Raw genomic sequence first — 24860 nt, 5'->3', positions numbered from 1 at the left:
TCATTTCCTTTCTACAACTATTTTCGTCTGTAAGAAACCCCTCTTCTCCTCTTCTTCCACCTTTATCCAGAATGGGCGGCACGATGGCTCAGTGACTAGCACTGTTTCCTCACAGCAAGAATACCAATGGTGTTGGGTCCTCGCTGGGCCATCTGGTATTTCTGTGCGGAGTTTGCATGTTCTCCCCGTGTCCGCGTGGGTTTCCCCTGGGTCCCCCGGTTTCCTCCCACCTTCCAAATATGCTCTATATTATAGATAAAATAAGCCTAAATCTTTTTTCTAATGTCTTACTCTCAGGAAGTTCACCTTTGCTTCAGCAGCGGCAGAGTTTAAGAAAGAAAGGGGGGAGCCCTGGGCCCCGATGATCCCTTGAGCTCAGGGCTCTCTCCTGGGACAGCACGCCAAACAAGCTATGTGATTAATCATGAGCAAGTGTGAAGTTTATTTCTAAACTAATTTCGAGAGAATCACGTGCTTATGATTGCTTGCAGCTGGTCCTGCATTATTCTATGTATGATTCACCAATCAGACGATTCCTAACAGGGCCGGAGTGGGACTCCTTTTCAGCCCTGGAGTTTCAAGCCTCAGACCGGCCCACCTCAGTTCACCACTGACTATATTAAAATAAGGTCATTTCCAATTCAGTTTCTAATTACACTATCACATCTTTTTTTGAGAAAACAGCTCTTTTAGAACTTCAAATGTTCAACAACCCTTACAGTATTATATGTCTTAACAATAAAAATGAAAAAAAAAAAATTGTTACTCAGACAAGGACCGAACCCAGGTTGGCCACGTCATAATCTAACGTACTTACCACTGTACCACAACAGCTGTATGTTGAATGGTGACTTATCTAGTTATATCATCATTAACCTGCAGGCTGCATCCTGCTCATGAGGCTACGAGAAAATAGATAAAAAAGAGCAGAGCTGCGGTAAAATAATGAATAAGAAGGCTGTGGTCAAGTAAATAAATAAATAATTTTTAAAAAGTGTGACTGCTGAGAGCAACAGATTCTGGAACTAGAGACACCGGCCCTCATGGCCAAAAAACGGACCGGCCCACCGGGAATTCTCCCGGTCCTCCCGATTAGCCAATCCGGGCCTGATTCCTAAGCCACTATAAATACCCTAGATTTTACACCACAACCATCTTCGTATTGAAGAATAGCCACCTCTACTCCTCCTCCTTTGAAGATTGGTGGCCCAGTGGTTAGCACTGTTGCCTCACAGCAAGAACGACTCTAGTTCTAGTCTAACCAAGCCAGCCGACGTTTCTGTGCGGTTCTGTTCTCCCCGAGCTCACATGGGTTTTCCCCGGTTTCCTCTCACTGTCCAAAACATGCAACTTAAGTTAATAGACTAATCCAAATCTGCACCATAGACATGCTCATAGTAAGTAGCTATCTCTTAAGAGCAATCACTATCTGTTCATTAGCTACTACAGCAGAGGAGTTCTCGAGATCTACCTGAGCTCAAACTCCCCTCTCGCCTTGTAGTGGGAGGGAGCCCCGGGCTTGAGGATCTTATGAGCTTAGGCCTCTCTCCCAGGACAGCATGCCAAACAAGCTTTAAAATCAATCATCAGCTAAGTGTGAACTCTTGAAATGTCACTACAAGGTGAATACTAGTATCTAGAAAAGTGTCTAGTCAAATAGTATGTACTGTCATCATGGCAAAGATAAAAGTTATTAGAAATGAGTTGTTAAAACTATTATGTTTAGGAATGTGTAGAAAAAAACAGTAATTGGGGGGACAAATTTACAGAGAGGCTAATAATTCAGGAGGTCTAATAATTCTGACTTCAACTGTATATCAACTGAGTCTCAACCATAGTTAACAAACAGTAACAGGTTGTATTTTTCTGTCAGGTTATGGGACAGTAGCAGTCGACGGAGTTCCCAGTTACGGTCACACACCTACACAACACACTCCTCCGTTCCCTAATGACACCTTCAAACACGAGGACCCGATGTCTCCGCAAAGCACCATGGGTAGGAACAGTACAGCATGCACTGTAATATTCATCATTAGTTTTCGTTCGGGTTAGTCCCTTTATTCATCAGCGGTTGCCACAGCAGAATGAACCGCCAACTAAATCAGCATATGTTTTACACAGCGTTCTAGCTGCAACCCAGTACTGGGAAACACCCATACACACCCATACACACATAAACTACAGCCAATTTAGTTAATCCACTTCACCTAAAGCTCATGTGTTTGGACTGTGGGGAAAACCGGAGTACCTGGAGGAAACCCACGTCGTCAACACAGGGAGAACGAGGTTTCCTCCTGGAGCTCCAGTTTCCCTCATTCCAAACACATGCGCTATTGGTGAATTGAATAAACTAAATTGTCCGTAGTGTATGTGTGTAAATGAGTGAGTATGAATGTTTCCAGTCATGGGTTGCAGCTGGAAGGGCATCCGCTGTGTAAAACATGCTGGATGAGTTGGTGGTTCATTCCGCTGTGGCGACCCCTGATGAATAAAAGGACTAAGCTGAAGGAAGATGACTGAATGAATAAAAGCAATAATGTTTCTCAAGTGTGTTGTGTGTTATTTTCATAAATAAGTGTCTATAAAGTCTATCTCTCTTCCACAAAGTCTGTGCAGGGCAATGAATTTGAGTGCATTTAAGTATATCACATGACACAAAAGATGTATAGATATCTGGAAATTCATCGCAAGGATCATCCTGAGGTTAAGTGTCAGATGGGGTTTAATGTCAAGGCAGTAAATACTCCGATTTCCCCCCATCCTGCTCTCATTTTTACCTCTCCGTCTCCTTCCTGAAACACTCAAATCACTGTATGAAACAGTCTTAAAGTTCATTAAGCATAAATTATACCGGCGTAAATTATCACCTCTTTTCGTTGGGCAACTTACAGAAGCAAGCAGAGTAGTGGATGTGAATGTTTATAATGGCGTCAGGGGACTGATTTAGTTTCTCCTGCCCTCAGAATCTCTCTGACTGCTTTATAGTCTTGTGCTGTTTTGATAACCGCAGTAAAGACGAGGCCACACGCTCTGTTTGTTCTCCAGTGAAATGCTTTGTTTGACTCATAAACAGGAAAGCTCAGAGATGAGGCTTTTGGAGATGATTTTCTCTAACACTCTCAGAATTAAAGAGCTCCTTATGCATTATAAAGGTCATATTTTGGTTTTAGGGGTCTCCAAAAACAGGCTGGTATTCATGCAAGATCAAAAAACACTTTTTATTGTCTTATAATATGCATTTATTCTTACCTAACAATGCCAATGACATATTTGACAACGATTTATTTGTTCCCAAACCCTGTCATTGTGTGAGGCTAATCTGCGATTGGTTCGATGACTGTTGTGATTGGTCGACTATGTTCAGTGCGAGACAAAGAGAAACACCCAACATGGCTATGAAGTAACAGAGAGAATGAAATGCAGAGAATCATTAAAGCAATGCAGTTAAACACCAGCATATACTCTATTCTTAACCGCAACCCCACATAATAACAATAGTTTTAAACAAGGTGCATTATTAGATTTAAACCTCAGCTGGATGTTTTCATTCACATAGAGGAGTGTTACTCACTGCACCCAGATAGCATACGAATGTGGGCCACTTTAGGGAGTTATGCGGCACTGGTGGTATTCCTTTGGCCCAGACAAAATAAATGTGAGCCTGAAGTGGCCCACCTGTACAATGGCAAAGGGAGGCCAAAGATTCAAATTCATATATGGGCCATGTAAGGCAAAGATTTGGCACTTATGGCAAAATGTAATCGTAATGTGAGCCCAATGTGGCCCATGTGGAAAATGATCAATTTGGCCCAAATGACAGAGGACAAATGTGGGCCATTGTCATTTAAGGGTATTCTGGGTCTAAACCTAAAGTGGCTCACACATGTAGGTGCAAATGTGGCCCAGTTATCTTAAGACAAATGTGAGCCACTTTTGGCAAATATTCGGCTCTGTAAACTCCGGCTAATGCAGCCGTTAGTCTATAGTGGCTTAGAGAAGATGTGGAAAATGTGGCCCAGTTATCTTAAAACAAATGTTGGCCACTTTTGGCGAATATTCGGCATAGTAAGCTATGGCTAATGTGGATTTAAGCCTATAGTGGCCCAGCGAAGACAGGGCAAATGTGGCCCAGTTATCCTAAAACAAATGTGGGCCACTTTTGGCAAATATTTGGCACTGTTGGCTCTGGCTAATGTGGCTGTGAGCCTAAAGCGGCCCAGAGGAGATATGGCAAATGTGGCCTAGTTAGCTTAAAATATATGTGGACCACATAGACTAAAGTTTCCATCATGGAGAAAAGTGTTTGCTTTAGTTGGGCTTATAGCCCTGAACCTCCTAATATAAATTTTATTTTGGTTGCTGTAACTTTTAAGCTGCTGTAACTTTTAAGAACTTTGCTTGTAAAGTTTGCAAACAAAATGAAGTTGGGCATAACCTGTGATGAAATAATATAATTCACTGATGTTTACCAATGTTTAATCCATTATTAGAAGTAATTGGCCAGATCTGGGCCAGAATAAAAGCAAACTGTGGCCCAGAATAGGGTCAGTTCTGGTTCATTGGGTTGAATTCTGGCTGATATGTGATATTGCTTTGGCTTATTGGTGGCCCAGATCTGACAAACAGGAGCGGACAGCCCTAGAGCAATCATTTCATCCAGTTTGTGGTCCAGATGTCTGGTGTGGGCCGGATCTGGGCCAGAACAAAAGCAAACTGTGGCCTAGAATAGGCTCAATTCTGGGTCATTTGGTTGAAATCTGGCTGATGTGAGATATTGCTATGGCCTAATTGTGGCCCAGATCTGGCAAACAGAAGCGGACAAGTGCCATCATTCCATGTGGTATGTGGGCCGGATACAAGTGTCTGGTGTGGGCCGGATTTGAGCAACATGAATTTTGCTAGCTGGGAATGGATGGTCATTTTCAAAATCCCATAATAATCCCAAAATCCCTTAAACAGTACAAACTCTCTCACTGGGGTGGTACCTTTTTAAAGGCTACACACTTTTGTACCGTACAAGGGGATATTTGTAAAAGAGAGGGATAAAGGATGAGAAAGTGAGATGGGAAGGTGGTTTGGATGAGTACCCAGAGTTTGTGATTTTCAATTTAACGTAACCTTTTATTTGTGTTTTTTGCTGAGCTACAAAAAGCCACCTGAAATTAAATGTTTTAATTAAAGGAGTCAGACTTTTAAAATGTAAATAGTGGACAGAGAGAGGACAACGCACAAGACTTCACTGAGCAAATCAAGACAAAGGCAGGAACAGCTCGATTAGTGTATTCAGCATTGATCTCCATTGTGTTATAAATAGGATTGTTTATGCATTAGTTTTCTACTTTTTCTAGTAATTTTAAAATATTAGCAAATAAATTATGAAATTACCCGTGACAAAATTAATGTAATAGGGTTTGGTGTTTGGTTTTTGGCCGACTATAAGAAACAGTTTGAGCACCCCTGCTTTAAGGTTTACTTTTGTATCTTTAAAGTACTGTGAGGGACACATTTGCATTTTTTAGGCATTAATATGTACTTTTGATGACCTGTTTGGAACAAAAGTGTACCTTAAGAAGAAGTACCGCCTCAGTGAATGGTTTTGCACCTTTATTTCTGAGAGTGAATGTGTGATGTGGTTTTTTTTGTGCAGGTGAGCAGCAGTTCTCCGTCCCGCCGCCTGTATACGGCTGTCACAGTCCACCAGATCAGACGCTGCTTCTAAGAAACTCCTTCAACAGGTGCTTGCTTCACATTTACTGGTTATATTAACAGTGTTGACAAACTTACAATTGAAGTCTGAGTTATTAGCCCTCCTGAATTATTTTTCCCCCATTTTCTGTTCAATGGAGTGAAGATTTTTTTCAACACATTTCTAAACACAATAGTTTTAATAACTCATTTCCTATAACTGATTTATTTAATCTTTGCCGTGATGACAGTTTTCAAGATACTAGTTTTCAGCTTATAGTGACATTTAAAGGCTTAATTAGGTTAATAATAGGTCAATAATTAATGATATTGACCTTAAAAATGTTTTTTAAAAATTAAAAACTTTAATTCTAGCTAAAATAAAACAAATAGGACTTTCTCCAGTTTCATCATGCAATAAATAAAATACAAAGAAAAATACAATATATTGCAGCATAGAGGAAGCAGTCATGAATTCCAAGAAGTCCCAGAAATATGCTGAAAATGTTATGCAATAAATGAAGTGATATTCCTTGATATTATCTAACGACAGTGTCTAATACTTGCTTTTGAACAACACAGAAAACAGTTCTGCTTTGAAAATTGTCAACAGTTTAATTACAATTGATTATGCATCTCTACAGCACATGCAACTAAAATAACTCGCATTATAACCCAACCATATAGTAGGTACATGTACTGAATTAATATTACTCAGTAGTTAAATAAATAGTTACACTTTAACAATGTCACACCTTCATTAGTCAATGTATTTATTAACATGAACTAATAATGAGCAATACTTGCATTTATTAATCATAGTTCAACATTTACATTATCATTATCATTTACATTAGCATTATTCAAATCTAAATGTAATTGTTAATGCACTGTGAGTTAACACAACTAATAATGTACAGTTTTATTTTCATTAACAAAGATGAACAAACACCATAGCAAATGTATTGCTTATAGTTTGTTCGTGCTAATAAATACATTAACTAATGCAACCTTATTGTAAAGTGTTACCAAAAAAAAAAAGAGAACTTTTGCTCGGTAGTATATTTTTATCTGCTAATTCCCACATGATACACACTCAATCTGTTTTGCGGTGTTCAAGAACATTTCATATACGCTGTTGATAGAGCTGAACTTGTATTGAACTTGGATCATTCTGGCACGCTCATCAGTGTGTGCAGAAACGCATGTATATCACCGATGTGTGTGTATGCTGTGGCACTGCAATCTGCGCAGCTCAGATAAATCCTCTGCAAAGTCTTTCTGTCTGCACAAAGGTTAAGAACCGCACAGCAGCTCTCCCCAGGCCAAGATACACTCACAGTGATCTACTGCACGTTTCCTCCAAATTCCTCGTCTCTTCTCCGCCTGGCCTTTTCCAGAGACAGTCGTGTATTCAGAAGAACAACATTATTATGAGCACAGGGGAGCTTTTGATCAGATTCTCCCCTTATTTATCTGCCCTTGCGTCGCTGGATTCAAAAGAAGCAATTAGCTTTATGCACAAGCTAGTGTTTTTCAGGCAATGAACTTCCGGTGAAAGTTTATAAGGTTTCATAAGGCTCCTTAACAGCACCCATGTTGTAATGTAATCAAACATAATCAGTTAAATAGGCTTAGGCAATCATTTAGTTGTTAAAGCAAAACAAAGAGATGAAAGACTGTTTAAATGCATGTGCTGTCAGGAGCAGCAGGCCAACACAAAAAAAATGTTGCCATTGATTTTGACATTGCACAGAAAAACTAAATGCAATGCAGTGTTTCTTGTTTGGTCTGAGACCCACTTCATAGCGTATCTCAGTCAGGCAGTGGTGATCACTGGTTTTTAAGTAAATCAGACTCTACTCTGCAAATAGTGTATGGCATGTCCTGAAAATGTATGGGATGCATTGTATTTTTATTTACAAAAACAAACAAATCTTCTCAAAAGTATAACTTGAAGATCTCAAGAAGGACATGAACAGATCACAGACCCTAATATTGCTTAACAATAGCTCAATTTGGGCTATTAGGCCTGGCTAAAACAAGGCTTAATTTGGGCTATTAGTGTAAATCTAATAGATTTCTAATAATAGTCAAAATCTAGACTAACCGTTAAATAGACTAACATGATAGACTACTCATGTAAAGTCTGTCTATTTGATGACTAGTCTAGTTTTTGACAATTATTAGACATCTATTAGATTGATCGCAAGACGGACATGAACAGAGCACCCTAATATTCCATGGCAATAGCTCAATTTGACCTATTAGGCTTGGCTAAAACAAGGCTAAATTTGGGCTATTAGTGTAAATCTAATAGACGTCTAATAATAGTCAAAATCTAGACTAAAAATCAAATATACTGAAATGAATGACTAAACATGTGGAGTCAGTCTATATGATGACTAGTCTAGATTGACATTTATTAGACACCTGTTCGATTGATCTCAAGGGGAACATGAACAGAGCACCCTAATATTCCATGAAAATAGCTCAATTTGGGATATTGGCTTGGCTAAAACAAGGCTAAGTTTTGGCTATTAATGTAAATCTAATAGACGTCTAATAATAGTCAAACACTAGACTAACCATCAAATAGACTGAAATGAATGACTAGACGTGGAGTCAGTCTATATGATGACTAGTCTAGATTTTGCCATTCATAGACATCTATCTATATTCACTGATCGCCCAAATTTAACCTTGTTTTAGCCAAGTCCCTTAAATGTTTATTCAGCACAAAAAATGCTTTGGTGCTTGTATTTTTATAAAGTAAAATGCACTGAAAATGACATGCTGAGCATGCATGATGTGAGCAGTGAAGACTGCAGCCAGTAAATACATTTCTTCTTCTGTCTCATTTATGCTGTTGTTTGTTTTCTAGTGTAGATGTACTGACGGACAAAAGCATTACCATAGAAACCAATGCAGATATGCTACAAAAGAAAAGAGCGCAACAGGACATGCATATTCCCAGAAGGCACACAGCGTCATAAGAAGTTAATATTAGGTTATATTTAGGTCGTGATGTCAGGGGACCAAAACTCAATGTTCTCCAGCAACTAAGCAGAACATTATTCTGACGTCCAATAATGACTTCAAAAGATGTTGAAATTTGGTTGATTTAAGGTTGTGTTGGAAAGTGACCAAAATCCAATGTCGAGCCAACATCTTAAATCAACATAATACTGACGTCAAATACTGACATTTATTCATTAGGTATTGCAACCAAAATCCAACGTCTGATAGACGTCATAGTGGTAATGTCCACACAAAGTCAATCTGTAACATCATTAGACGTTGACAATTAGTTGTTGTTAGGTTGCGTTAGAAAGTGACCAAAATGCAACCCCATTCAGATATTGTGTATTGACGTCAACACGATTTTAATTTCCACCCAAAATGCAATGTCCCACAATGTTAAAGCACAGTGTCAATCTGACGTCATTTTGACGTTCTTTAGGCATGAATGACTAAACAAACAAGGAACACAATAGTTATGACTTCTAGAGGTAAGCCATGACAGAAATTGTGTTTTTGTATTAGAGAGAAACAATAGGAATAGAATGGAATTATAAAGTATCAAAGAATGTGTAAAATCAGAGAGATTTGCAAAAATGAAAGTGATTTATTGTTTTTGAGAATCTCTTCAGCAACTGACAAGGACAAAATAATAAACAAAACACTTTTAACTGTAACTAAATACTCTAGCCAAGCAAAATAATCTGCCAATAGGGTAAGCATGATATTATTATTTCAAAATGTAGACAAGACTATTTTGCTTATTTTAAAGAAAAACTCACTTTATATTGACTTTAGATTTTGGAAAACAAGACATTGTTTTGCTTCTCTGGAAGATGCTTCTTGATTTAAGAATTTTTAGATATTTAGATTAGAAACAAGACAAAAACTCTTAAGGAAATCATTTTTTCAGTGTGCCAACACAAAATAGGTTAACTTAACAAATTTAAGTGGACTGAACATAAAACAATTACGTTGTCCCCAAAAAATAATTTTAAATAAATGATATATAAATAAAATGAAATAAAGTTTTAATTTTAAATAAATAGCTTGAATAAGCAGCAAAACATTTTTTTTGAGTTCGGGTCTTAACACAATAATATTTTAATATATTCTTAATTCTGTTTTATATTCAAACACTTTCAAATATAATTGATATGTGGAATTAAAGCAGATTTTCAGCAGATATTAGTCCAGTTTAACAGTATTAATTCTTCAGAAATCTGTCTAATATGATATTCAATGAGTAGAAATGTAAATAAAGCAGATTTTCTCAATATTCACTTCTTTCAGCTAAAGAACAATCTTGACAGATCCTGCATGGTGACCATGACTTTAGTATTTTGCTGAGCATCTCTTTTCATGTCCCATTGAAATATAACAGCACACATATCTGGAACAACATGAAAGCGAGGAATAACAACTTTTAATTTTGGGGGGTAAAATCAAATCAAAGTGTAAAAGAAGAAGGAGATTAAAGAGAAATGCAACTCATCACCGGTGACACAGGAATCAGTGTGCATTCTTTAAATCCCGCTCTCACGCTGTTTAAAGGAAAACCAGATCACAAACCCCAAAACAAGGCATCCAGTTTTGATAAGACCTGAACGTTCTTCCCCCTCCTCACTAAACAACTTTTGGAGAGCTTCAGATGAAAATAAAAAAACTAATTGAGTTGCATCAGCCTGGTACTGTTGCACTGTGTTCCAGTGACCTCACAAACCTCTGTTTCTGGCAATAAAGTGAGATTAGATGGGAACCAAAAGGGAAATTCCACCTTATTTTTCATAAGTGTTTGGCTTAGAAACAGTCTCTTGCATTTCAAAACACTGGTAGCTGTAATGGAAGTCATTCATTAGGAATGTGGCAACCCGTCATAAACCATTAATGAAACATTATCGTTTTAAAACATAGCTCAAAGCTTCTTAGTTTTCTAAATTTCTAATTAATTTAATTTAATTTAATAAATTTTTTTATATTATTTTGTATTATATTATTTTGTATTATATTATATTATATTATATTATATTATATTATATTATATTATATTATATTATATTATATTATATTATATTATATTATATTATATTATATTATATCAGAATTATTTTACTTATTTATTTTATTATTTTAGTTTAAATAATAAAGAAAGAAATAATTTAAATTTTAAATATATTGAATTATTAATTTTATGTTTATTTTTTAAAAATATTTATCTAATATTTATATTAAATATTTAAAAATATATATTTTTTAATTTTTTGTTTTATATTATATTATATTATATTATATTATATTATATTATATTATATTATATTATATTATATTATATTATATTATATTATATTATATTATATTATTTGAGATAATAAAGAAAGAAATAATTTAAATTTCAAATATATTAAATTATTAATTTTAAGTTTATTTTTAAAAAATATTTATCTGATATTTATATTAAATATATATTTTTTACCTATTGTTTTATATTATATTATATTATATTATATTATATTATATTATATTATATTATATTATATTATATTATATTATATTATATTATATTATTTGAGATAATAAAGAAAGAAATAATTTAAATGTCAAATATATTAAATTATTCATTTTAAGTTTATTTTCTAAAAATATTTATCTGATATTTATATTAAATATATATTTTTTACCTATTGTTTTATATTATATTATATTATATTATATTATATTATATTATATTATATTGGTGTAATAAACTGAATTATTAATTAATAAAGATGAATTAATAAACTGTAATAAGGTCAAAATAACCATAAACAAATATCTGACCTTCAAAATCAGTTCACAGCCAAGGGAAAAACTGCATGAGTCAGGACTATTTCCCCAAATCCTTCCCGATACCCAGAAATCAACATGACATCATCACACGTATTACATGATTGTGCCAGGCACTCGATGCGCCAGCGAGGACTACGTGAGATTTGTCTCTTTACAACATGTGGTGCAACACATTGATGTGTGTGTGTGTGTGTGTGGGTTAGCAGTTTGCACAGTGGCAAACAAATCTCTGGTTTTGCTGCTTCATTAGAAAACATGGTTATGAGTCAGTGATGAATAGTTGGAGACGTGACCAAACCACACTGCTGACGATCTGCATTTATACCCAAAAATAACACTAGATGAATAATATTGACATTATCAAATGTGCTTCAGCTCATGTTTTTATTTTTTATTCTGTTTTTTGCCTCTGGTTGTTGTTTGAGAAACAGAAGTAAAAGTTCTCATGTCTTATTTTCTCCTGTGCTCTGCCAGTGATAATCTGTACCAAATGAGGTCTCAGCTGGAGTGTGTGGCCTGGAATCCTGTTAGCTCACTGACGCCCAGCATTAAGAGGTACACTCATCTACACCTCTTCCTCTACACTTTATTTCCTTTCCTTTCATATTTTGTTTTCTTTCTTTTCTGGTTTTCACAACTATTTTATTTGTCTCTTTTCTTCATGACTATTTCTTGTTTTTTTCCCTTTCAATTGCTTTTAATTGCCTTTTTCTGTCTGTTTTATTTCCATTTCATTTCCTTTTTCTTTCCCTTCACTTCTCTTCCTTGCCTTCCTCATGACCATTTCTCTCTCCTTTCCTGTTTTCACAACTATTCCCTCTTCTTCATAAGTGTTTTTCTTTCCTTGATTTAATTTCCTTTCCTGACTATTTCCGTTTTCAAAACTTTCCTTTCCTTTCCTCACTTTTCTTCATGACTATTTTCTTTTCCTTTACTTTTCTTTCCTGACTATTTCCTTTCCTTCCCTTTCCTTCCCTTTCCTTAGACCATTTCATTTACCTTTCTTGTTTTCACAACTATGTGCTTCCCTCTTTTTTCTTTATGACTATTTCCTGCTCATTTTTCTTTCCTTTCCTTTGATTTCTTTTCTTTTCATTTTCATTTCTTTTCATTTTAATTCCCTTTAATTTCCTTATGACCATTTCCTTTTTCTTTTCTGTTTTCACAACTATTTCCTCTATATAATAGTCACACTTCTTCATGACTATTTTCTTTTCATTCCCTTTCCTCTCCTTTTATTCTCTTTTCTTTCCTTTCCTTTCCTTTCCTTCAGTTTCCTTTCTTTCAGTTTCCTTTCCTTTCCTTTCCTTTCCTTTCCTTTCCTTTTCTTTCCTTTCCTTCAGTTTCCTTTCTTTCAGTTTCCTTTCCTTTCTTTCCTTTCCTTTACTTTCCTTTTCCCCCTCTTTCCTTTCCTCGTGACCATTTTATTTCCTGTTTTCACGACTAGTTCTTTCTTTCCCTTCCCTTTCTTTTCCTCTACTTTCTTTTACGTTCCTTTCCTTTGTCATGACTGTGTTTGTCCTCAAGATGCCACTGTAGTTCGCCAGCTACTCCCAGCGAAATACAGTGGCTTAAGCACTACATTTCCATACATTCTTTCGCGCACACACCCGGTCTGTCATCTACACTGATTTGCAACCACAGCTGTCTCCGTTCTCCGTTAATAACCTGGACTATATATTCAGTCATTCATCCTCTGTTTGTCAGTTGGTCGTTGTCGTCTTTATTGGTATGTGTTCCTGATCCTGCTCTGTTTATGCTGTTTGAGTCCTCGTTTGTTTGTTTGTTTGTTTTGTTTGTTACTTTGTACTTTGTATTTTTTGTATTTTTTGTCACTTTCACTGCACAATCCTCATTAAAATCTGCACTTGGATTCTACACCTGTTTTTGTTCCTGTTTTGATCCCGTATTGTGACATCCTTACTCTTCCTCTCTCTTCCTTTCCCTTTCCTCATGACTATTTCTGTTTTGTTTTCTGTTTTCACAACTGTTTCTTCTTCTTGATGACTATTTTCTTTTCTTTTCCTTTGGTTTAATTTCCTGACCATTTCCAGTTTTTATAACTACTCCCTGTTCTCTCATTTCTTCATGACTATTTCCCGTTACTTTTCCTCTTCATCTTCCTTTCATTTCATTCTTTTTCTCTTTCTTTACTTTCCTTTTTCATTTCTATTCCTTTCCCCTTTTCCTTTTAACTTCCCTTTCCCCTTCCCTGTTTTGACACCGTCCAGCAAGGAGTGCTACAGAAATACAGCGGACATGTTTTGAAGGAAGCTCTGTGTGTATGATCCTCACTGTGCTATGAAACAGCCTGAAGCGGAGTATGAATTATGCAGTGGTGACAGCAGACGAGATACCAAACCGTCCCGTTCAGTCAAGCGGCCCAGCACAGATAGAGTTTCTGTAGGGGCACTGAGGGGGTCTGTGTTTTTCTGAGAGAGATACAGACTACCTAAAGTCCTTCAGCGCTGACTTTTTCCTACTGATTGAGTGTCTGTGTGCTCGTCCGTGTAGGCAGATGAACTGGTGACTGCGATGCTGAACAGAATATTTATGCCAGATAAAAGATTCGGTGTCCACCTTGCTCACCCCCCCCCCCCTCGCCATGACAACAGGGTGTTTATCTAGTGTACGGATGAATGGATGGGCTGTGGGAGGACTGCACCAGCAATGGCTGATTGTGTGTAGACTGAAATGTGAAGTGAGCTGGACAAAGAGAAAGCTCTTCATCCGTTACTGCCCACACTACAAATCTCCCAGCACACACAACAGTCCTCCTTCCCTATCATTTATGACCGTTCAAGCAGCTTTACATGATTATTTTTGGCTTCAACAACATCCTTTTGTTAATGAGGACGGATTGGTTCATAGAGGTAGCATTAGTAAGAATATAGGGTGATGCTTTAGTTTAAATACAATTCATACTATTTACTACTGGCTTATTACCTAAGATATGAACTGTTTATTAGCATGTATTAAGTATGATCGTATTTTGCATCCCTATTCATACCTAATACCTAAACCCAATTACTATATTACTAAGTACACTGTAAAAAATGTAGGTAAATGTCCAGTTTTAGTATTTTGTGATGTTTTTATTTTCCCCATTTATTTACGCTTTTGAAAAGCCTTATGTGACCTTAATCTTTCTTCTGACAACTATTAACCTTAAAAAGTTTGAAAAAAAGTGACGTGTATTAACATTATTAACTTGGATTAACATGCACTACATTTTCTGTCATTTTACAGATGTATTTCTCTATATATTAATTTTTAGACGTTATTCCAAACTATTAAAATGTCAATAAAAGTCACTTTGTTAAACTGTAGAGTTGAATTTTCTACATTAAAAGTCGACAGAGCAGAGATCAACATCCCATAATGACTTCAAAACTGTAAATAAACGGAAACACAAAATACGGAAACTGTTACGTGTATTAATAAGCAGCTAATTAGTAGTTTATTGAGCTAAAAGTCTTTGCTTTGTAAATAGCGTGATTTCCTTTTCCTTTTCTTATGCCCATTTAATTTACCTTTCCTGTTTTTTAAAAACTATTTCCTTCCCTTTATTTTCTGCATCACTATTTCCTGCTTCTTTTTCTTTCCTTTCCTTTCCTTTCCTTTGATTTCATTTTCATTTTTATTTCCTTCCCTCTTCCTCATGACTTTTTTTTCTTTCATTCCCTTAGCTTTCCTTTCCTTTCCTTTCATTTTCTTTCCTTTCTTTTCCTTTCCTTTCATTTCCTTTCCTTTAATTTCCTTTCCTTTCATTTCCTTTCCTTTGCTTTCCTTTCCTTTCTTTTCCTTTCCTTTCATTTTCTTTCCTTTCTTTTCCTTTGCTTTCCTTTGCTTTGCTTTCCTTTCCTTTCCTTTCCTTTCCTTTCCTTTCCTTTGCTTTGCTTTGCTTTGCTTTGCTTTGCTTTCCTTTCCTTTGCTTTTCTTTCCTTTCCTTTCCTTTCCTTTGCTTTGCTTTGCTTTGCTTTCCTTTCCTTTCCTTTCCTTTCTTTTCCTTTGCTTTGCTTTCCTTTCCTTTCCTTTCCTTTCCTTTGCTTTGCTTTGCTTTCCTTTCCTTTCCTTTCCTTTGCTTTGCTTTGCTTTGCTTTCCTTTCCTTTGCTTTGCTTTTCTTTCCTTTCCTTTCCTTTCCTTTCCTTTCCTTTCCTTTCCTTTCCTTTCCTTTCCTTTGCTTTGCTTTGCTTTCCTTTCCTTTCCTTTCCTTTCCTTTCCTTTCCTTTCCTTTCCTTTCCTTTCCTTTCCTTTGCTTTGCTTTGCTTTCCTTTCCTTTCCTTTCCTTTCCTTTCCTTTCCTTTCCTTTCCTTTGCTTTGCTTTGCTTTGCTTTGCTTTGCTTTCCTTTCCTTTGCTTTGCTTTTCTTTCCTTTCCTTTCCTTTCCTTTCCTTTCCTTTCCTTTGCTTTGCTTTGCTTTCCTTTCCTTTCCTTTCCTTTCCTTTCCTTTCCTTTCCTTTCCTTTCCTTTCCTTTGCTTTGCTTTGCTTTGCTTTCCTTTCCTTTCCTTTCCTTTCCTTTCCTTTCCTTTCCTTTGCTTTGCTTTGCTTTGCTTTGCTTTCCTTTCCTTTCCTTTCCTTTCCTTTCCTTTCCTTTGCTTTGCTTTGCTTTGCTTTGCTTTGCTTTCCTTTGCTTTGCTTTTCTTTCCTTTCCTTTCCTTTCCTTTCCTTTCCTTTCCTTTCCTTTCCTTTCCTTTGCTTTGCTTTGCTTTCCTTTCCTTTCCTTTCCTTTCCTTTCCTTTCCTTTCCTTTCCTTTCCTTTGCTTTGCTTTGCTTTGCTTTCCTTTCCTTTCCTTTCCTTTCCTTTCCTTTGCTTTGCTTTGCTTTGCTTTGCTTTGCTTTCCTTTCCTTTCCTTTCCTTTTATTGGTTCAGTCTTTAGGAATTACATATTTAAAAATGTGACTGAATATAGTGTGGCGATGCGGTGACGCAGTAGGTAGTGCTGTCGCCTCACAGCAAGAAGGTCGCTGGTTCAAGTCTCGGCTGGGTCAGTTGGCGTTTCTGTGTGCAGTTTGCATGTTCTTCCATGGGGGAGAACGTGGGTGGGTTTCCTCCGGGTGCTTCGGTTTCCCCCACAGTCCAAAGACATGTGGTACAGGTTAATTGGGTATGCCGAAGAGAAAATGAATGAATGAATATAGTGTTTGGGGTTGTGTGTTTGTGATCAGTTTCTTTGCTGTGTAACACATCTCTGTCTTTTCTCACAGCTCCAGTTATGAAACTGAAGCATCTTCAGGAGCACCTCCTCTGGTCTACAGCTGCAGCACACAGTATCACATACACACACATGGGTTGTTCAGAGGATTACAGGTGCGTGACTGAAAATACACACACAAGCGAAACACACTCATACACAAACGTTTTACATGTACACCGACAAATGTGATTCGCATAACATGCATAGATTCACTGGCCACTTTATTAGGTACACCTTATTTGTACTGGGTTGGACCCCCTTTTGCCCTCAGACCTGCCTTATTCCTTCGTGGCATAGAGGCAGTAAGATAGTGGAAATATTCCTCTGTGATTTTGGTCCATATTGACATGAAAGCATCATACAGTTGCTGCAGATTTGTCGGCTGCACATCTATGATGCAAATCTCCACCACATCCCAAAGGTGCTCTATTGGATTGTGATCTGGTGACTGTGGAGGTCGTTTGAGTTTAGTGAACTGCCATGTTGAAGAAACCAGTCTGAAATGATTCACGCTTTATGACCTGGCGAGTTATCCTGCTGGAAGTCATCAGAAGATGGGTACACTGTGGTCATAAAGGGATGGACACGGTCAGCAACAATACCAAAGCGTGCCAAGGAAATATCCCCCACACCATTACACCATTAGACCAGCCCGTCTGGCACCAACAACCATGCCACATTCAAAGTCACTTAAATCACCTTTCTTCCCCATTTTGATGCTCGGTTTGAACTGCAGCAGATCGTCTTGACCATGTCTACATGCCTAAATGCATTGAGTTGCTGCCATGTGATTGGCTAATTAGAAATTTTTATTAACGAGCAGCAGGACAGGTGTACCTAATAAAGTGGCCAGTAAGTGTTTACTTTTGTTACCAAAATGCTGTTGGTTAATAAAATGGTTAATGATACAATCACTTTAGAAGCATTTAAATCTTAGATGTTATTAATAAGTTGCGATATGCTTTTAGTGTTAAATCAGGACTGTTATATAAGCTTATATTGCCACCGGGTCAAAACTGACCCAGGAATGCAAAAGTGGTGTGCAGAATATGAATGCATGAGGTGGATTAAATCTATGGCTGTTTGCACACCAACACGACTTAACTCAGGAAAGTCTTTTAATGTACACAGACTGCTGGTGTTCAATGCATGCGTGCGTTTGGTATTAATAAACATCCATCAGAGCTCTGGAAGGCTGATAGTGTCCAGAGAATAATGTGCATATATGTATGTTTACAGTGGTAAAGCTTTCCCATCAAGGCTTTTAAAAGCTGCACTGATATTTGCCAGGCCTCAAGATAAGATGCAGAACTTCAAACAAACAGAGCCTCAGAAGTGCAGCAGAGTTGGCCAGTGGAGTTTGTTGATTGCCAATTATACTCCGTTTTTTTTTAATGTTTTTTTTGTTCTGTCCAGGATGTGCGGCGAGTACCAGGCATCCCTTCCTCCGGTAAATCATCATCAGACAGCAGTGAAAAACGGCCGTTCGTCTGCTCTTATCCAGGCTGCAGTAAGAGATACTTCAAACTGTCCCATCTGCAGATGCACGGCAGGAAACACACAGGTGATTTTCATCACACACAACAAATATAGGACTTTACACCCAGCTTCAGATTAATAATTAGTATATTCAAATTTGTTTTTTTTTTTTAAAGATGAAATGAAAATCTAAAGTATTATTTACTCAACCTGGTGTTGTTTTAATATCATATGTGTAATGTGAAGGGGACGGTTCACGGTCAACACAGGGGCAAACAGGTGTGTACAAGAAATCCCGAGTCGTGGTCATTACACAGGCAAGTGGTCAGTACAGGCAGGCAGCAGACAACGTAAACAAACAAACAAACTAGGCAAGGGTCAAAACAGGTGCGTGTGAGCAGTGCATGACTGGAACTTGTGGTCAATATACTGGCGGATTTGTAGTCCTTTAGCAATCTGCCTGTTAACCAGAGAACTGCCAGGATTAGATCACAGGTGATTGAGACAATATGCCCTTCTTTTCCACAAATATAGAAACAAAAAGGTTAAAAGATGATCAAAGCATGGTCTGCACTGTGTATTTACATACATATATATGTGTGTGTGTATGTATGTAGGCCTATGTATATATATATATATATATATATATATATATATATATATATATATATATATATATATATATATATATATATATATATACATACACCAAATGTAGCCTTGGTTGATTTTAGATTACGGTGCTTTTTTGGGCCCTCTAAGTTGCACAAGAACGAACAGAAATAATAAGCATCTGGAGTGAGTTATGTGACCTCGCAGCTCTGTTTTACTGATAAACACTTGATTTATGACGCTTGGAGAAAACAACAAGTAGAACCCGGGCATTCAGACAGTGCCCTCGTGTGGACGCTTTGTGTTTACGCCAGAGACTTCTATTTTGTTTGGCGTCTTTTAAGTTTAGTCCTTAACAAATATAATGCGATATGTAAACTAATGTGATTGAGGATTATGGTTTTTTGTGTGTGTGTGGTGTTCAGGGGAAAAGCCGTATCAGTGCGATTACACGGGCTGCGGCCGCCGCTTCTCCAGGTCTGACCAGCTGAAGAGACACCAGCGCAGACACACAGGTCAGAAAACACCCCTACACACACACATTCTGTATTCATTATACAATAACTTGCCTAATTACCCTAACCTGCCTAGTTTACCTAATTAACCTAGTTAAGCCTTTAAATGTCACTTTAAGCTGTATAGAAGTGTCTTAAAAAATATCTAGTCAAATATTATTTACTGTCATCATGGCAAAGATCAAATAAATCAGAAATTAGAAATTAATTATTAAAACTATTTTGTTTAGAAATTTGTTGGAAAAATCTGCTCTCCATTAAACAGAAATTGGGGAAAAGATAAACAAGCAGTCTAATAATTCAGGGGGGCTAATAATTCTGACTTCAACTGTATATTTATTTTTACATATAAAAATTATTATATTTACAAATATATAATTTTTTACATAACATCTACATATGTGTGTATTATATATATATAATGTATAATATATGTTATATATATATATATATATATATATATATATATATATATATATATATATATATATATATATATATATAATTGATATATATTTTACATACAACCAACCACCAATATTTAAGTATTTTTAATAATCCAAAGGATAATTTTCCTGTACAGTATCATTTGTAGAATCTTGTCATATTTAAATAAAACACTAATGAATGTTGTACTTGGCGGTTCATTCTGCTGTGGCAACCCCTGATAAATTAGGGACCAAGTTGAATGAATATTGTACTTCATGAATGGCAAATCTAGAGAAAATAGGAAAACTTGGAAGTGCTCACTTAAGATTCCCCTCCCACCAATCAAATGCTGTACACTACAATTCCACCTCGCCCTAATTAATCTCTTTGACATTTATGAAATACCATGAGCCGACAGCTGTGTGTGTGTGTGTGTGTGTGTGTGTGTGTGTGATATCCTGCAGGCGTCAAACCCTTTCAGTGTGAGACGTGTCAGAGAAAGTTTTCACGCTCGGACCACCTGAAGACACACACGCGGACTCATACAGGTAAAACAAGTGCGTAAGACTCCTCTTTCAAACCTCTCATTAATCATTTCATCCATTAGTTGCGGATGAACAGACTTGATTAAAATGTGTGTGTGTGTGTGTGTTGTCTCAGGTGAGAAGCCGTTTACGTGCCGCTGGCCGAGCTGTCTAAAGAAGTTTGCTCGCTCAGATGAGCTGGTCAGACATCACAGCATGCATCAGAGAAACATGAGCAAACTGCAGTCCACCGTCTGACACACACACACACAGAAACACATACACACACTGACCCGTACAACAGGGGTGACCTGATGACATCACAACTCATTCATTTTCCTTCGGCTTAGTCCCTTTATTCATCAGGGGTCGCCACAGTAGAGTGAACCGCCAACTTATCCAGCATATGTTTTACACAGTGATTGTTGGGAAACATCCACTCACAACTGCTCATTCATACACACACACACACACACACACACACACACACACTACAGCCAATTTAGTTTATTCAATTTCCCTATACTGCATGTGTTTGGACTGTGGGGGAAACCGGAGCACCCAGAGGAAACCCATGCCAACACAGGGAGAACATGCAAACTCCACACAGAAATGCCAAATGACCAAGCCGAGGCTCGGACCAGAGTCCTTCTTGCTGTGAGGCAATCGTGCAAACCACTGAGCCACCGTGTCGCAGACATCACAACTGTACTAGCAAAATGAATCCATTCAGACTGGACACAACATGGAAACACTGCCGTTTACACAGTGTGTGTGTGTTTGGATAATATTATATCATCTCTTTTTGTAAATAAGAACTGTTTTTACTTTTTTTCCTACTTGATCTTTTTACACACATGACCTGCTGAATGCACTGGGTATACGGTATGTTTGACAAGATGTGCTGGGTCATTTAAAGTCATCTTAATTTTGGAAAAAAACAACAACAACACTGCACTGTAATGCCTTTGTGCATATTTAACGAGTGACAGCAGAATTTCTGAAAATGTCTTTTTATAATAAATGATATGATGCAATGATTTAAAGAACTATAAAAAAAACTTCACATGTATTATTATATTCATTCATTCATTCATTCGCTACCGCATTTCCTGAGCCGGGTCGCAGGAGCAACAGTCTTAGGAGAGAAGCCCAAACTCCCCTCTCCCCAGACACTTCCTCCAGCGGGATCCTGAGCGTTTCCAGGCCAGCCGAAAGACATGGTCCCTCCAGAGTGTCCTGTGTTTTACACGAGGCCTCCTACCCGTCAGACATGGCTGGAACACCTCCCTAGGTAGGTGTCCAGGAGACATCTGAAACCCGAGCCACCTCAGCTGACTTCTTTCAATGTAGAGGAGCAGCGGCTCTACTCTAAGCTCCTCCTGAGTGTCAGAGCTCCTCACCCTATCTATAGGGGTGCGCCCTGGCACCCTGCAAAGGAAACTCATTTCAGCTACTTGTATTCGAGATCTTGTCCTTTCAGTCATGACCCAAAGCTCATGACCATCGGTGAGAGTAGGAACATAGATTGACCAGAGCTTTACCTTTCGGCTCAGCTCCTTTTTTTACCACAACAGACCGATACATCGACCGCATTACTGCTGCACCGATTCGCCTGTCAATCTCACACTCCATCCTTCCCTCACTCGTGAACAAAACCCCAAGATACTTGAACTCCTCCACCTGGGGTAAGGACTTTCCTCCAACCTGGAGATGGTAAACCACCTTTTTCTGGTGGAGCACCATGGCCTCGGACTTTTTAATAAATAAACACACATATATAGTTCACATACAGTATATAATTATTCAGTATATTTAAATTAATGTTTAAATTAATGAAAGCACCCTGAATATATTTGTGTTTGGACAACATGAAGCCAGCATTTTTTACAGCGCACAAATATACAAGAAGCATATCTTTGTTTTGTCCCCCTAAAAGGTTGGTTTAGAGCATTTATTAAAAACAGTGTACAAAAACAAAACTGCATACAATGTGAACACAAGCAAGCAAGAGTCCAGAGACAGAGTGATGTCCAATACATCATCATCATCTCTACTCCTCGTCCTCTTCCAAAAAAACACTGCTCGGACTGCACTGCACAACAAAACTGATAGAGATTGTCTGAGAATGAAGACTGAACACATGCACGGGTCAGGAAGACGCTCGGGCTTTCAACAGCCTTCAAGTTTCTATTTACAAAAACACTCAAATGCTACTGAGAGACGTTTGCATGGTCATCTTATTGCCACTATTAAACACTGACTCATTCCAAGCTTATCGGGTGTGAAACTTTGACTTGTTCTTGCATGAAAAAAGAAAAATTAAAAGGTAAATTCTCGCTCAGACACACAAATATATACAAACACGTACATTCAAGCTTCTAGAAATCGAATGGCATTTACAGAACATTACAAACCACAGCCTAGCCTAAAGTGCATGATTGGCCAGAAACACTGGGCCGTCCGTCCTGAAGCAGCAGCTGTGATGGAGGTCGTATTCAATGTTCAAATCAAAACCTCACTTCAGTCGTCCTTCTCAACGTCCACCCTGATTGGCCGTTTAAGCTCCTCCCCTTGCCAGCAATGCAGGTCTTTGATTGGTCGACTGGGGGAAAGGAGCTGATTGGTGGAGAGGTCTGGAATGTTGACTTCAGTTTATCCTCACGCCGTCAACTTCATTCGTCCTGTGGAGGAAGACAAATATGCACGGTCATGACTGAATCAGGAGCTTTCCAAATTTCCAGGAATTATGAGGACACCGTGGAAAACAAACAAAAGGAGAAAGCTCCATTTAAAGTTCACATTCTAGCTTTCTGCAACTTCCTGCACACTAAGTAGACAGCTGTATTTACAAGCTTGTTAGGGCGCACTCACACTATGCTATCCGAACCATGCCCAGGCCTTATTCCCGGATTGTTTGAGAAGTGTGAGCGCGGTTCACTTGAGCATTGGCGCGGTACGCTTGTGTGTGTGTGCAAAACGTGCCTGAGCCCGAAACTGAAAGCGAGACGTGACTTTTAAGGGACGGTTTCATATGTGTTTATTAATCATTCTTACTGTTTAATGAACACAAACTGTCGTAGTATATTAAAGATGCAAACCCCTCACTGCACGACAGCTGCACCTTCAGCAAACCTCCTAATTCCTGCAGCACGAGGACTTTATGATTGTTTATAAGCATGTCACTGCATATCGAACCACTAAAATGACTAAAATCTCCACTGTGCTGAGCGAGAGCGCTTACTGAACAGCGCAGCATCGATGACGTAAGCATGCCCAGGCCCGAATGTAATGTGAGTGTGGGCCATCGGGGGAGACGGGAGATGGTCAAGCATGCTTTGGCCTGGTTCAAGGCAACTGTGCATAGTGTGAGTACACCCTTAGTCATTGTTACTCGAAGCTCTGAGAAACATTTGCTCTGTTTGCAAAACCTACAGGAACTAGCTTATAGACATAACTACACATACACATTTTCATTAGATTCTTAAAAATGTATTGATTATTATTATTATTATTGTTAATAATGATATATTTTTTAAATCACTAATGTGTGAACAGCTTATGACGAAAAAAAATAACCATACCTTTAATTAAACAGATGGTTTACCCAAAAATAAAAATCACTGCAGCAATTACTTTGTTCTGAGTTTTTTTTCCTTGTGTTGAGCACAAAGATATATTGAAAAAATCTGGTTGATGGCAAGCATTGAAATAAATGGTGCAATGCAGGGGTTCCTTAACTTTTCAGCCCGGGACCCCCAAAAATAACAATGCCAATGACTCACAACCCCCACTATTTTCGAAAGTGGTTATAATCATACAAACGTTGCACACAACACTCACACAAACCAATAGGCAGGGCCAGACTGAATCTGCGGACGTTTCTTGCTATTTCTGCGGAGAATTTTGGTAAAAATCTGCGAATTTCTGCTGAATTATTTTGGGAGTATCCAGCGGTAAGGTTTTAACTAAAACCTTAATATATGAAATTACTTCAATTACTTTAATTAAAATTAATATATTAAATTACTGAGTAAAAACTGAATAACTTCAGATTTACACATTTACTCAAGTAAATAAACAGAATTAATGATGGGCTAAAAATCTGCAGAATTCTGCGAGTGCAGATTCCGTGTGGGCCTACCAATAGGCCTATATAAACACAAGAATATTGATAACACAAAAAAGTGTAACAGTCTAACACCCATATCATTTTTTATTATTATGTAACATTAACCTCTCCTAATGAGACTGGAGGGCACAATATTTAAGTTACATCACGTCTTTTCTTTGTTTAATTTTGGAGACCGCTACTTAAAGATCATTCTCCATGTTAAGTCGTGGCCTGAATTTATTTTAAATGTACGTGAGTGTTGTAAAGGTGTCAGAAAGTTTAGCTAGTGCCGTAAAACCAATCTGGTGCTTGGGTGCCATCAACCAGCATTCTTCAAAATATCTTCTTTCGTGTTCAACACAAAAAACTCAAATATTTTTTTGGCTGAACTTTCCCATTATCATGTTGTCTATGCTTAAATCTTTAGAAGAAAGACTTCAAGTGTGTGCAGATGTT

At 37.6% G+C, this 24860-nt stretch overlaps 2 protein-coding genes and 1 long non-coding RNA gene across 84 annotated transcripts in view; 1 reads left to right on the top strand and 2 right to left on the bottom strand.

Annotated features, from left to right (window-relative positions):
• The window catches only part of wt1b (WT1 transcription factor b), a 117125-nt gene extending 94769 nt beyond the window's left edge, over positions 1-22356 (top strand). For 19 of the 33 annotated variants that reach the window (XM_087292485.1, XM_087292460.1, XM_087292466.1 and 16 more), the window contains 8 exons: positions 1874-1996; positions 5648-5735; positions 12007-12087; positions 16742-16844; positions 18148-18295; positions 19248-19337; positions 20231-20323; positions 20427-22356. In XM_087292485.1, coding sequence (XP_087148611.1) covers positions 1874-1996; positions 5648-5735; positions 12007-12087; positions 16742-16844; positions 18148-18295; positions 19248-19337; positions 20231-20323; positions 20427-20548 — 848 coding nt within the window. In that variant the 3' untranslated portion in view covers positions 20549-22356. 33 annotated transcript variants of the gene reach the window in all.
• Positions 2286-24860, bottom strand: part of LOC147839826 (uncharacterized) — a 74241-nt gene continuing 51666 nt past the window's right edge. The window contains exon 3 of the long non-coding RNA XR_015515435.1: positions 2286-2579. This is a non-coding gene — a long non-coding RNA (uncharacterized LOC147839826). The remainder of the gene's footprint in view (positions 2580-24860) is intronic.
• Positions 22209-24860, bottom strand: part of kifc3 (kinesin family member C3) — a 66123-nt gene continuing 63471 nt past the window's right edge. For all 50 annotated transcript variants that reach the window (XM_087293498.1, XM_087293499.1, XM_087293480.1 and 47 more), the window contains one exon: positions 22209-22974. In XM_087293498.1, the coding sequence (XP_087149624.1) occupies positions 22966-22974 (9 nt within the window). In that variant the 3' untranslated portion in view covers positions 22209-22965. The remainder of the gene's footprint in view (positions 22975-24860) is intronic.

This window comes from Danio rerio, chromosome 18 (assembly GCF_052040795.2).
Source record: "Danio rerio strain M-AB ecotype USA chromosome 18, GRCz13ab, whole genome shotgun sequence".
NCBI classification, from domain to species: domain Eukaryota; kingdom Metazoa; phylum Chordata; class Actinopteri; order Cypriniformes; family Danionidae; genus Danio; species Danio rerio.
The sequence above is the reverse complement of the archived record's forward strand: the minus strand, read 5'-3'. Positions and strand labels throughout refer to the sequence as shown.